Genomic DNA, 15,022 nt, shown 5'->3' with positions numbered 1-15,022 from the left:
GAACGGAGATATATTTTGAAGTCAGGATGGTGAGTGACTTGGGGGAGAACTTCCAAGTATTGGTGTTCCCATCTATCTGCTGCCCTTGTCCTTCTAGATGGTAGTGGTCGTGGGTTTGGAAGGTGCTGTCAAAGGAGCCTTGGTGAATTCCTGCAATGCATCTTGCAGATGGTACTCACTGCTGCTATTTGTGTTGGTGGTAGAGGGAGTGAGTGTTTGTGGATGTGGTGCCAATCAAATGGGCGGCTTTGTCCTGGATGGTGTCAAGCTTCTTGAGTGTTGTGGGAGCTGCACTCATCCAGGCAAGTGGGGAGTATTCCATCACGTTCCTGACTTGTGCCTTGTAGATGATGAACAGGCTTTGGGGAGTCAGGAAGTGAGTTACTCGTCGCACAATTCCTAGCCTCTGATCTGCTCTTGTATCTACAGTATTTATATGGTTAACAGTATTTATATGGCTAATCCAGTTCAGTTTCTGGTCAATGGTATGTTGATAGTGGGTGATTCAGTGATGGTAATGCCATTGAACATCAAGGGTTGATGGTTGGACTCTCTCTTGTTGGAGATGGTCATTGTCTGGCAGTTGAGTGGCACGAATGTTATTTGCCACTTGTCAGCCCAAGCCTGGATGTTGTCCAAGCCTTGCTGCATTTGAACATGAACTGCTTCAGCATTTGAGGAGTCGCGGATGGTGCTGAACATTGTGCAATCATCAGCGAACATCCCCACTTCTGACCTTATGATGGAATGCATTGAATGTCAAGGGGAAATGGTTAGATTATTTCTTGCTGGAGATGGTCATTGCCTGACCCTTTTGTGGCACAAATGTCACCTGCCACTTATCAGCCCAAGTCTGAATATTACCAAGGTGTTGCTGGATATGGACACAGATTGCTCCAGTTTATAAGGAGTCACAAATGGTACTGAACATTGTGCAATCATCAAAAGCGAACATCCCCACTTCTGACCTAGTGATGGACGGAAGGTCATTGATTCAGCAGCTGATGTATTTCCAAGTCAGGGTGGTGTGTGGCTTGGAGGGAGACCTGCAGATGGTGGTGTTCCCATGTGCCTGCTGCCCTTGTCTTTCTAGATGGTATATTTCACAGGTTTTGAAAGTGCTGTCTAAGGATGGAGAGTAGACTAATGGGTCAGTAATTGGCAGGATTGGATTTGTCAGGCTTTTTATGGACAGGACATACCTGGGTAATTTTCTGTATTGTCAGGTAGATGCCAGAGTTGTAACTGTACTAGAAGAACTTGGCTAGGGACGCGGCTAATTCTAGAGCACAAATCTTCAGCATGACTCTTGTGATGTTGTCAGGGCTCATAGTTTTTTGCTGTAACCAATGCTTTCAGGCGTTTCTAGATATCACATGGAGTAAATTGAACTGGCTGAAAACTGGCATCTGTAGTGCTGGGAACATCGGGAGGAGGCCGAGATGAATCATCTACTTGGCATTTCTGGCTGAAGATTGTTGCAAATGCTTCAGCCTTGATCTTTGCATTGATGTTGCTGGCTCCCCTATCACTGAGGATGGGGCTATTTGTGGAGCTGCCTCCTCTGGTTCATGACAATCTGCAGCAGGATTGCAGAGCTTTGACCTGACATGTTTGTTGGGAGATCACCAAGTGTATTCTGCTTCCACTGTTTTGCATGCATATGTAGTTGGCAGCAGCTGGATAATGTTTTGGCAAAAGAAGTGATTGATTGACTGATACAAGAGTTAGTATATTTATTGTTTTTTAATCACGGGACCAGGAAGTGACCCTAAATAAGACCGTAAGACATACGAACGAAAGTAGGCCCTTTGGCCCATCGTGTTTGCTCCGCCATTCAGTGAGATCATGACTGACCTGATAATCCTCCATTCCACCTTCCTGCCTTTTCCCCATAACCCTTGATTCCCTCACTCATTAAAAATCTGTCTATCTCAGCCTTGAATATACTGAACGATCCAGTCTTTATAGCCCTCTGCGGTAAAGAATTCAACAGAATCACTACCCTCAGAAGAAATTCTTCCTCATCTCTGTCTTAAATGGGTGACCCCTTACTCTGAGATTATGCCCTCTGGTCCTAGTCTCTCCCACAAGGGGAAAGAACCTCTCAGCATCTACCCTGTCAAGCCCCCTAGGAATCTTATATGTTTCACTAAGGTCCAATGAGTGCAGGCCCAATCTGCTCAACCTCTCCTATATCCAGAATCAACCTAGTGAACCTTCTCTGGACTGCCTCCAATGCCACTATACCTTTCCTTCGATAAGGGGACTAAAACTGTTCACATTATTCCAGTTGTGGTCTACTAGTGCCTTGTATAGTTTTAGCAAGACTTCCCTATTTTTATACTCCATTCCCTTTCAAGTAAAAGCCAACACTCCATCTGCCTTCCTTATTACCTGTTGAACTTGTATGCTAACTTTTTGTGATTCATGCACAAAATCCCTCTTGCTGCAAATTTCTGCAGGCTTTCTCCATTCAAATAACATTCAGCTCCTCTTCTTCCTATCAAAGTGTTATATCCCATGTTATATCCCATCTGCCAAGTCTTTGCCCACTCACTTAACCTATTTATATCCCTCGGTGGACTTTGTGTCATCCTCATCACTTGCCGGCCCACCAATTTTTATGTCATCCGCAAATTTGGTGATAGTACATTCACTTCCCTCATCTAAGTCATTAATATATATTGTAAATAATTGTGACTCCAACACTGATCTCTGTGGCACTCCACTAGTTACAGGTTGCCATCCTGAAAATACCCCCCCTATCCCAACTCTCAGTCTCCTATTGGTTAGCCAGTCCTCTATCCATGCTAATATACAACCCCAACACTATCGGCTCTTATCTTATTAAGTAGTCTTATGTGCAGTACCTTATCGAACACCTTTTGGAAATCCAAATATATTACATCTACTGGTTCCCCTTTATCCTGCTTGTCACCTCCTCAAAAGAATTCTAATAAATTTGGCAGGCATGATTTCCACTTCATGAAGCCATGCTAACTCTGCTTGATTATTTTATGCATTTCTAAATGCTCTGCTATTACATATTTTATAATAGACTCTAACGTTTTCCCAATGGCGGATGTTAAGCTAACTGGCCTATAGTTACCTGTTTTTTGTCTCCCTCCCTTATTGAGTAAGGGTGTTACACTGTCAGTTTTCCAATCCTCATCCACTATTTGTGTAGCTACTTCCTTTAATATCCTAGGATGCAACCCATCAGGTCCAGGGGACTTATCCTTTAGCCCTATTAGTTTCCCTATGGTCATTAATATCCTCTGAGTTAATTTTTTTCCATAGCTAGTTCATCTAGCATATAAATCCTATTTGGTTGCTGCCAAATTTCTAATCTTGTTCTGTTCTTCCCTTAGACTGCGCCAGATGTTGCATAGCTATAGTGATGGATCCAGAGATGAAATTCAAATCTTTTGCCCATGCATCAGCAAGAGCACTCACTTTTCCTTCTCTGTAACATTGCCCTTGTCTGTTCTTACAGCACCCTCCCCCTGCTGTTGAAATCCTTATCTATGTTTTCTTTACCACAATGCTGTACTTCTCCCAAACCCTCCTCACCAGGTTCCTAAACTTCCAAGCCAAATCTCCATCCCTGTCTGCAGTAAGGCCTGATCTCCCTTTACCCATCCTTGCCAACCGCCACTCGTTGCCTAACCCCCTCCCCCAAGGTACTGAGGTTCAAAAGCTTTGTTCACAAGTTCTTTCATGTTCATAACACCACCCATCTCTAATCTCCTCCAGTCGTTTATCGCCACCTCCAGTCCTTTGTCGCCAACTCCAGCCTCTGGTGCAGTGCTGCCTTCCACCATTCCTCCTCCATCCTACGTTCTTGCACACTTTCCCTAAATCTCTTTGCCTTGCTACTTCTCTTCCTTTACTTAAAAGCTGCTGCATAACCTTAGGTTATTTTGTTTTAAATTTCGGTCCTAATCTGGCATCTGTTTGCTCATTGTGCAGCTTGTTATGTTAAAAGGTGCAAATTGTTGATTCTCAGCAAGAGTTCTGTATGTTGCTTACCTTGTGTGAACAGAACGTTCTACCTCTGATGGAAAGGAATCCTGAAAACCATGTCACCACACTAAGAATCACCAGAGAACCAAATGTATAGCAATATTAATAGCATCTGTATACAAGCTTGAAAGAGGTTGGACAGAGGTAGATGACTTGAAAAAATTTGGGAGAGAGATGGGGGCTTCTTGCTTGTAGCTGATGCTATCATATATTAAATTCACAAAGCGATCTCAGTGGAAATCTAAGCACAAATTATATCAGAATAAAGCAGTTTGGGAGTCTGAATATATCGCCACTCGGTCGTTGTAATGTAATGGCAACAAGGGATGAATATTTAATAATGCAACATCTGCTGTACAACGCTGCCTTCTGCTAGTACTTTATTTCTTCTGTAGACCCATCCAGCAGACAAGTGTTTTGTGCTCGGGCCTCAGGTGGTAAATCATGTGATTCTAGTTCCCCAAAATTCTTTGAAAGCCCTGGTATTAGGTGTATCACATACAAAAAAAGGCCTAAAGTAAGAAGCTAGTTTCTAATTTTACAGAAGCTGATCTTATTTAAATATTTCCAGAACATGAATAAGAAAAATGATTTCTCCATATGATTTTTATGGTTTTGCAGTCTGCATCCTTTTTGTGTTGTCTTTATTCTTTCCCTCTGTTCCACTCACCCCTTGCCTTAATTTCTGTTGTTTTCTAGGCAGTACCGAGGGTACAGGTAGATTTCAGAAAGCACCTGAACTTGACCTTCACAATTTAAACAGAATCAATGTATTTTGATAGTCCGTTTCAGCTCTTCATTTAGTTTACAGCCTTACAGTACTTTAGGTTTCTGGTTAAAACAAAGACTTTCTTTTTTCTGGTTTTATCTATTGTGCTGCCATTGTTAATGATGTTTATCTACACAACAATGTCAGTCTGCTTCTCTACTCCATTTCAAATCTTTTCTTTATTCTTCCAACGTGTTACTTCCTATTTTTACGCATTGAACAGCATCTGACAACCATTTGTCAATCATGCTCGCCTGTCCTGTCCTCCTGCAGTCTTTCACAAACATTTGCATAGTTCACGATGCCACCCAATGTGGTGTTACTAGCAAATGTTGTTACTGTTCCCTCAATTCTTAAGTCCAGATTAATGTACATAGTAAATATGAAAGTGACAACTAGACAAACCTTATTGGAACACAACTTGCTATGCTGTTCATGAGACTTGGATTTACACCTATTCCTTGTTTGCTTCCTTCCACCATGTCCTTTTCCACTTTCCACAAACCCCTTAATTCCATGTGCTAGTATCTTTGTTATAATTGTGCAGTACCTCATTAAATAACTTTTGAACAGATCCATGTAAATATATTCTTGTAGGCCAAGTTTGCAAAGAAAGAAAAACCTCCAGTCCTTTTTGCTGCATGTAACTTAATTCCTTTTCCCTTGCAGAAGGAAGACCACGCATTCTAAAGAAGCTGAGTTTCCTATGGAAGATCTCTGTCTACTAGGTAAGCGTGATTACTTCCCATATCCTCTTAGATCCAAGGAGAAGCAGCATACCTACAGTAGCACTGTCCAATACTTTAATAGCAACCCTAATGCAATCTTGGCACCAAACATTGCTGGAAATTATTTGATAACTGCACAGTTACAAATGAAGTCTTAATTTGCATAGATTTAAAGGTTACAGAGTAGCTATAATATAGCAGTGAATGTGTTAGAGGATTTTTTGTATGTCAAGTCACAGTGGACCTCTAAAAGATCAAAAGAAAATACAAGGCCAGAGTCCCATGAGTGTTGCAATGCAGTATCATAGTTCCTAGTTTCTACTCCATTTGCAAAGGAGCATAGGAACAGGAGTAGTCCGTTCAGCCTGTCGAGCCTGCTCCACTATTCAATTTAGATCATGGCTGATCAACCACCTCAATGCCATTTTCTCACACTATCTCCATATCCCATGATGTCATTAGCCTCCAGAAATCTATCGATTACTGTCAATGATTGAGCTTCCACAACCCTTTGGGGTAGAGAATTCCAAAGATTCACCACCCTCTGAGTGAAGAAATTCCTCCTTATCTCAGTCTTAAATGGCTTATCCCTTACCTTGAGATTATGTCCCCTGCTTTTAGACACCAGCCAGGGGAAACATCTTACCTGCACCCACCTTGTCACGCTATGTAAGAATTTTGTAAGTTTCAATGAGGTCACCCTTGTTTTTTGAAACTCTAGGGAATACAGACCCAGTCTCTTCAATCTCTCCTCATAAGACAGTCCCGTCATACCAGGGATTAATCTGGTGAACCTCTGTTGCACTCCCTCTATGACAAGTATATCTCTTCTTAGATAAAGGGACCAAAACAGTACATGATACTCCAGGTCAGGTCTCGCCAAGGCTCTATACACTGCAGCAAGACATCTTTACTCCTGTACTCAAAACCACTTGCAATGAAGACCAACATGCCATTTGTCTTCCTAATTGCTTGTTGCACCTGCATTTGCTAGACATTTGCTTAGCTCACTAACAGGATCTAGTGGCAGAAACAGTGTGTTACAGCTTCAAATGCTGAGTAAACTTTACTCAGAACTCAATCTGTCCTCCTTGTTGCACTACAGTGATGCAGTGCCTAGTTTCTACTATTAGAGACTGCTGAAGCATTTGTGTGGCATATTGGCGGGATCTCCTGGCCAAATAGAGTTATACCAGGTAAGTACTGATTGACCATTATCCAGAATATTTGGTAAATTCCTGATTCCGAAAAGCTCTTGATCCTGAAAAAACATTACCCTTAAGATTATTTACCGTTGTTGTGACTAATAGGGGCCTGAGACTTAAAAGGAAATAGTTAGTTCACAAACCCTTTATAAAAGGAACAATCACGGAGTCACTGACAACGTGCGTGGAGTGCTCCAAGGGAATTTCAATGTTTACATCAACCAGCGAGTCCACTTCATTGATTTCTGAAATAGTGGGTTTGCAGAATTCTATAGAGGAGTCTTATTTAAAATAAAAATCAGGCAGTCATTTAAAAAAAAAATCTAGGATTGTTCTAAGGACAAGTACTTACCATCTATAGAATGAACTCAGAGTTGCTGTTCACTTCAATCATTGCTGCAATCAGACTTTTTGAAGACGATGATTATCTGCCAAATTGTGATGTATTGTATAGCCCAGTCTCACATGGCTTATGTTATACTCATTTTAAAAAAATAATAGTTCTGTGTCCAGTATAGCTATTAACAAATATATTGGTTTTCATACTGCTCATGTTGAAGGTTCAATTATTCAATAGCTTCTCCTGTAGTGAGTCATCCATAACTCATTTTCTACTCTCAGAATCCATTCACTGCTGTGAAAGGGCTTTGTGATATGCTCTTGTTATGAAGAGGGGTCTGAAAACATTAACATTGACACTGTAAGCTTTTATTGAAGGAAGTGAATGAGAAAAATGTTTGGAGTCTTTAATCCACCCACACATTTACTAACTTAACAATTAAAAGCTACGTGTTTCCCCTGCACCCAACACCAACACCACCAAATGAAGGAATTTGAACTTGCAATCAATTTTGAGGAGGGACAGGGACCTCATGTGCCTTGGAATTGGGCTTTGTGACCCTGATCCCATTTTTTTCTTATCGAGTCATTTTACACATGGGGCAGAATAGTGGCCTTGTCGGGCGGGCTCAACGGGGCCAGTCAGGGGCCGGAAAGCGACTTCACGCCGGCGGGCCAATTAAAGCCTACCCAGCATGAAACGCGAGTGAGCGCTTCATAATCTCCCTGAGGCACAGAGCTGCCTCAGGGAGATGCAGAGTTGTATAAGAAAAGCAATAAAGAACTCAAGAATGTAATTAAACATGTCCCCTCACACATGAGCAGGGACATGTTATAAATTACTTTTTAAAAATTTTTATTTTATTTTTATATGCTTTAGAGACCTCATCCCACCTGTGGATGAGGTTTCCTAAAAAGTGCAATAGCCATTTGGCCTTTTCACTTGCCTGCCAGCCAGAAAGTTGGAGGCATCTAATGGAAAGAACATTGAGCAGCACAGTCGGCAGGATTTGAACCTGTGCGGGGAGACCCCAATGGATATTGGACTGGCAGCGAAAAGTTCTATCTAATTGCTCCTTTAATGGCCTTCTCAGGCCTTTTAATTATTGGCGGACAGCCAATTCCAACGTGCACCCGCTGAATGAAATATCGTGCAACTGTGTGTTGACGTCAGGATGCTCACGCGATGTCAACGTGCATCATTTTACGCTCGAGCGGGTTGAGCGCGTGCCCACCTGCCAAGCTAAAAGTTTTACCCATATACTTACTATAAAACTGAAATAGAAGAAGCTCAGTCCAAGAAGTAAGTGCAGGAATCTGCATCGGAGATCAACCTGTTTCATGTGTCCTTGTGACCTGTTAGATGTCCTCTTGCGTTCCTTCTGCTCTTTGTGTATAAAATGTTTTATTGTTTCGTAGAAAAAGTGTGAGTGAACAGTTTGTGTTTAGAACACTGATTTTTGAGGGCTGCTAGTTGCATAACTGAATAAGGCTACTTCTGTTTTGTTATTAAATGGAATTCAGGATTTTTTAACCAGCATTTTGGGGACTACTATCAGCAATTTTCACCAGTTCAAATTGAAAAAAAAATCCCCTTGTTGGTTTTCTTCATTATGGGGCCAAGGTTCAAATTGTCTTCATTGGGAGGCTCAATGTGTTAGAATTATGGCATTTACATGAAGTGTTTGGCTTTAAGTGCCCCTTAAAACAAGATGATAAACATTTGTTTCTTTTATCATTGGGGATTAGATGCGTTCTATAGTATTTATGTTGTTAATATGATGTTGGTAACAGGAGTACGGTACTTCCATCATGAGAGATGATGTGTAAATGGAGGGCTTTTTTAATATACAGGGTACATATATTTAGCAATGCATTTTCAATGTTCCCATTGTGGCTCATGTAACTCTATTGCAAATTAGAAATGCTCCCTCTTAATGAATGTCTCTGTTAAGAAGATAGTCTTAAAATATAGTGAAGTACATAAAGTGTTGAGATTATATAAAATGTCAGGTCAACTCTATTTCATTCTACATTAGAATATCCGTATGTGGTCACTGCAAAAAACATAAAAATTCTGGCAGGTGAATGCTTCTTAGGCTTCAGCTGTAGGGACTGAGGAGACTAACTAATGATTTCCACTAACAGCTGCCCTTGAAATGAACCTGGTGAAACCTTAGTTCAGAGTCTCTCACACCAGAAAACTAATCAAAAGAAACATTTAGCTTATGGGCTTCAAAGCTGCATTTCTCTACCACATTTAAAGATTCTTCTGAATGAATATCATGTATGACTGAGAACTGTCCCTGAAAATGTTTGAGGGAACTTTCTTGTGACTTTCATTGAGGTTGGCCTGGCACAAATATGATGCATACTGTGGACTAAAGTTCCTGCAGCATAATGCACTCATGTCAGAACCTGATGCTTAACAAATATTTGTGTTAGCACATACAGACCGAGGAAGTACTACCAGTCTGAGTAGCGATTTCTCTGTCATCATGGAGGAGTCTCCCACTACTACAGGGACTTTCAACTATGAGGCAGTGGAAATGACAGCAGGCCCAGCAACACAGGTGGCTTGGTAAGTAATGTTATATACATATTTTTTTATATTTTATTCTTCCTTCTCAGCCTCTCTTTGGTTTCTAAGCACGTGTTCTTCCTACAAGCAGATGGAGATATGTGAGAGCAGTATAATTTTGGGTTAAGAGGTATGAAGTTTTCCTCCCCCCCGCTTTGTTGGGAAGCATCTGTTGTAGGTGTTTTGCCCTGATAATGCAGGTCTCTAGCTTGAGTTTTGTAACTTGTTCTGTGAGAAGCAGTGAGCATAAACTCATACCACGTTACCACGTCACTACATTCAGCATGTTGGAAATGCACACCACATACTGTCCTTGTGAATGACTGTTTTATTGATATTTTTTTCATTCTCTTCGAATTTCTTATCTTAATCCTTCCCTCCTGAAGAGGTGATTTAATATTAGGGCTGTGGTTCAAGGGGCATATGAAGCTGATATGAAGCTTCACCCAATGCGATCCTTAACCTATCTGAATTTGAGCAGACAGCACTGACAGACTATTCAGTTATTGGGGGGATCAAGAGTGGGGAGATTTGATAATATTCGTTCTTAGCCCAGCTGGAGCAGCTCTCCCCTCACTACCACCCTTGTTGATGTCTTCTAATTCAACACAGAACTTGATTTGGATTTGAAACTATCCTAGCCTACATAGCTCAGTACCACAATGTTTGCTGTGCACATCAATGAGTTAGATATAGTGCTAGAGGGAGTGGGCACATCCTGATCACCTTGACACAAAAATTACATGATCAAGATGTCGTGCTAGAGTGAGTGGTGTCAATATTAAAATATGAGGTAAAGTAAATCATTCTGAAGAAAAGTTGTTGAATGGCGATATTAATAAAGTGGCAGATGGTATTTAATGTCAACAACTGTATGCGTTTCTGCTTCTGATGATAAATTGATAGAAATAAGCATGAAACATCGGGTTTTTAATGTTTTTATCTCTTTAATGTAAAAAGCCAGCTAAATCCATTCACCTGCCGGGTTGGCTTGACTATAGTCAATGAATACTGATGCACACTTGGTTGTAACTTGGATACCTAATTTTAGATATGTATAATCACTTGGATAAGAACTGATATAGGTATTGTTATGGCAAGCAGATGGTAAATGCCAAGCTGCCTAAATCCCGGAGGGAAAGTTGAAGCAGCTGCTACAACTATTTTTGCAATTTGTACTTATTTTGAGTTGCAGGTTTTGAATTCAGTAAAAGAAGTCCGCCAAGTCCTATAGGTTTCTTGCAAAACTAAATTAAAATCTTAATTAATAGAAGAAATAATTTTAAGCATATACATAGATCTATAAATTACTACCATGATAACTTTTAAATCCCCTAGTTAATCTAAACTCCGGTTACACCTCTGTTAAGGCAACAGTGAGACACATAGGTTTTTAAAAGACCCAGGCAATGTGACACACAAGACCCTGAACAATCAAATTCAAATTGAGTTTTTCTTAGCATCAATTCCTTGTAGACAGCAGCTTGAGGCTTAGATGCTGGAGGCTTTTCACACTTGTTTTAGATCTTAGAATGCCTGCCCTTACACACAACCTTCTATAAGCTGTGAAGTTACTAGGGGAGGCAGCAACACAGACGTTGAATCTGGCAGTGTTTGTCCATGACTTCATTGTCTGTTTAAAACTGAATCAGGGTCATGCCATGGGGCTTTTAACCCAGCGAATTAACACCCTCAGGTCCTTACCCAGGTTCTCCTCTATCAAAAGCTAGATATGAAAGTGAACAATAGTTCTTCGGACAACAGTGAGGATGGAGAAGTATGGTAGCCCAATTCCTGGCATCTGAAGGGATTTCACAAGGATGCACACAAGATATTTCAAAAAAGAAATTAGAGTTTAATGCATCTTGTGAGCCGCGAAAGTGCGCAGGTATTGTCTTCCTGAGCCCAGACAAAAATTTGGCACCATGTGGTTTATTTTCAGGAAAGGGTTGATAATGGCACTATTGAAAGCAAGGGGAGAGTGCCTAAGGGTAGGGAACCATTTAGATTGTCTACCAGCATGAGGACCAGGAACAGAAATTGGGTGGTCAGGAGTTTAGGAGGACTGGAGTCGAGAGGTGATGAGGTAGAAATGAGAAAAAGAAATGAGTACTTTGAGATGTAGTCTCAGGGAATTACCTTAGGAGGCATGGAAAAGGGCAGCTGAACAGATGGCCTTGGTGACAAAAACATATATGAAGTCCTCACACTTATTAGAGGAGAGGGTGGAGGGAGAAGGGAGGGGAGAGGATTTCAAAGAAGGGACTGGTAGTGGAAAAAAGGAGCCCAGTGTTATCTTTGCCTTCAAGGACAGTCCTAGAGCAGTGGACAGTTTGGCAGCGATGGGGAATCCAGTTCTACACCAGTGTGTTCAGTTTGAGAGTGCATAGGTAGGGGCTGTATCAGGGGAAACAACTGGATTCGGAGACACTTGGAATGTCTTACTCAACATGCAAGTACAAAAATTGGAGGCGAAGGACTTAAGTAAATCAGTGATATTGTATTCATCATGTAAACAAGAATAATTTCAAATTGATAAGGAACCATTGTAATTGATCTCTAATACAAAAGCAAAATACTGCAGATACTGGAAATCTGAATAAAAGCAGAAAATGCTGAAAATACTCAGCTGGTCAGGCAGCATCTGTAGAGAGAGAAATAAAGTTAATGTTTCAGGTGGATGACAAAAGGTCATTTCCAGCATTTATTGTAATTGTTGACCTCAGGTTTGTTTTTAAAGTTTTGATGGAGCATCTTTTGATTTTTTAAAGTTCATTGCAGAACAAAAGCAAAAATACACGTATCAACTCTACCATTTAACCCCAACTGTAGCATAATACCTACTTACTCACTATACATGCCACTCTGCAAGTCCCAGGTGTATTATGTCGCCACTCCTAAGAGTATGTCTTGCAGCTGCAAACAGCTTTCATGCTGACCCTGTTTCCTTTTGTTTAAGATTATATAAAGTTTGTTATTATGTCATGTGCTATCACTAAATCATCCATCCTTTTAGGCAGCAACAGTGTTGGTGTGGATAAATCAATTACAATTTTAATGTGGTCTTGTGTCCCCTTTTTATCCATCCTGATATCACTCCTTTCTATTTCCTCGAGTGTTGTGTTTCTTTGCTTGCTCGTTCCTTCCCTCTCCCTCCTGCTTCATTATGTTCTGTTTGGGTATCTTTTCAGTCATTCATTCTTGCTTTACTTTCTAAAAGTCTTTGATGCCTCAGTGTTCCTAAGTTTGCTTTTTTCCAAAATGATTTCTTTTCAATATTAAAATGCAATTTTTGTATATTAAAATTAAAACCTTGCACCTGCATGGGAACACAAATCAGTGGATTCTCCATCTGGAAAGTGGCATTCAGAAATCTTCCACTGGCTCCTATGTAAGGGCACTCTCTGGCAAGTATCTTCCCACAATAGGAGAGTGTGAGATGTCCTGGGTTGCCTTTTTCAGTCACTCATATCCAAGAGGTTGAAACAGTATGGAATGCACCATGAATACCCAACAAGATTAGTGGTTGAGTCAGGCAAGTTGGGTGTCTGCATACTTTATCAGAGAGAGTCTTACTAGACAATGTTTAAATTGCACAAAGCAGCTTTTATCTCTTTGAGAGAAGTGTCAGTGGAGCAAGTGAATAAGTAGATATTATGCTACAGTTGGGGTTAAACAGTAGTTTTGATATGTTTTGGGTTGAATCAACAGCAGTTGTACCATTAGCAAGACTCTTCATGTGGTGCTGGACACCCAACCTGCATAATTTCAAAAATGACAAATGAAGTCAAATTATCTGCATCTCTTTATAGTCAGGTGTTTATGGGAGAAAGAAGGATTTTATGTTGCATCTTATTACGCATCCAAACATCCCAAAATACATATGTGTAATGAATTACTTTGAAGTCATTATCTCTCTGTATATAAAGAACTTAATAAGGACCCACAGTAGATGTGATGTTACGGGCGGAAGTTCTCGTTGCCCCATTCCAGATCTTAAGAAATTTCTGTTTTCTCAAAAACTTTACTGTGCATTAATTAGCTGCTCATTGGTAATATAACCTTTGTACTATTATCAAAGCTAGCTGGAAAAATGTGTTGCTACTTTTCTTGATCTCGATTCTCAGCAGCCTCAGAGATTTGAAAGTAATTGGGTAATTTACTCAAAGCTGGATTATATTCCTTTTTAAGGTCAAGGCTAGTCAGACATGCTGCTTGGAGCATTATCACTAAATGCATTCATCAAACAATTTACCATCACTCCAACGTCATCGGCATGCGGACTTTTGGATTTGTAAAAAAGAAAAACATTTCTATTCATCTACAATTTTATCTGCTCTCGTTGAATTCCAGGAGAAGAGGCCGAACGTCATCACCACAGACTGTTGCGTGGAATAAACCTCACTTGCCTAACCAACTAGAAGACCGGTTCTTGCAACCTGGTATATCTGAAGCTAGGCCATCATTCTACCAATCAGAAAATAATTTTCTGAGAACAGGAAGTAGTAGTCCCTTGGCTGTTCCTGAAAGAAGGTTGGTATATTTTCATCCTCTACCAAGGATACGTAGGATAATGGTTACTTGTGGGCATGTTTGAGTTCTGGGTTCAAATACACTATTGGTTTTCAATAGCTAGCAAACTATGATAATACCTTGATGGAAAAAGCTCCACAGATAAACTTATTACGAACAATTGCCGCAATAATAGAACATCTGGATTAGAATGGTAAATATCTGAAAAAGTCAACTTTAACAGCTAAACTGACTATGTTTGAGGCTATAAAGATGTACTTGGGGCTTGAATGAGCATATAGATTATCTAGTCTCTATCCAGACCCCTAGTGTTCCAGACTTGTAACAAACTCTGTCATTGATAGTTCTGTTTTCATCTCCACAACCCCATGGAGAAGCGTGAGATGTTCCTCAATACCTACAGACAATGACATCTCAGATTTAGAATGGACTTGGAACATTATGAGAATGTGATAAGCCAAAGAACTTTATACCAATTGATTATTTTCTGAAATGCAATCACTGTTATGTCAGCAAATATAGGAAGGCACCATGTAGACAGCCGATTGCTATTGCTGAGTTCTACTGCCCAATAACCCAGCACATTGAAGCTCCAGCATGATTGTGGTACCACACTGTCTCAAATTACTAACTTTTATTTGGCAGTTTGGCTAACCAATGTATTGTGCATGTTCTATATGGTTATTGTGTTAAAGGTTGTCATTCCTATTTTTCCAGACAGAGGGCTGGCATGAGTAAAGCCCTCAGCATGGCTTCCATGCTGTAACAGTGCTGAAGGATTACAATCAGCAGGGGCGGGTTGCTGACCTGTTTTGAAAACCCGAAAAGAAAACCACCT

At 40.5% G+C, this 15,022-nt stretch overlaps 1 protein-coding gene across 3 annotated transcripts in view; it reads left to right on the top strand.

The window, feature by feature from the left end:
* mtmr14 (myotubularin related protein 14) overlaps positions 1 to 15,022 on the top strand; it is a 70,783-nt gene that overhangs the window by 45,596 nt on the left and 10,165 nt on the right. For 2 of the 3 annotated variants that reach the window (XM_041191189.1, XM_041191187.1), the window contains exons 15-17: positions 5,468 to 5,526; positions 9,516 to 9,651; positions 14,005 to 14,184. In XM_041191189.1, coding sequence (XP_041047123.1) covers positions 5,468 to 5,526; positions 9,516 to 9,651; positions 14,005 to 14,184 — 375 coding nt within the window. The remainder of the gene's footprint in view (positions 1 to 5,467; positions 5,527 to 9,515; positions 9,652 to 14,004; positions 14,185 to 15,022) is intronic. The other variant, XM_041191188.1, reaches the window with a different exon arrangement.

The sequence above is a fragment of the Carcharodon carcharias genome, chromosome 7 (assembly GCF_017639515.1).
Source record: "Carcharodon carcharias isolate sCarCar2 chromosome 7, sCarCar2.pri, whole genome shotgun sequence".
Lineage (NCBI taxonomy): Eukaryota > Metazoa > Chordata > Chondrichthyes > Lamniformes > Lamnidae > Carcharodon > Carcharodon carcharias.
Note: the sequence above shows the minus strand (reverse complement) of the source record. Positions and strands in the feature narration are given on the sequence as shown.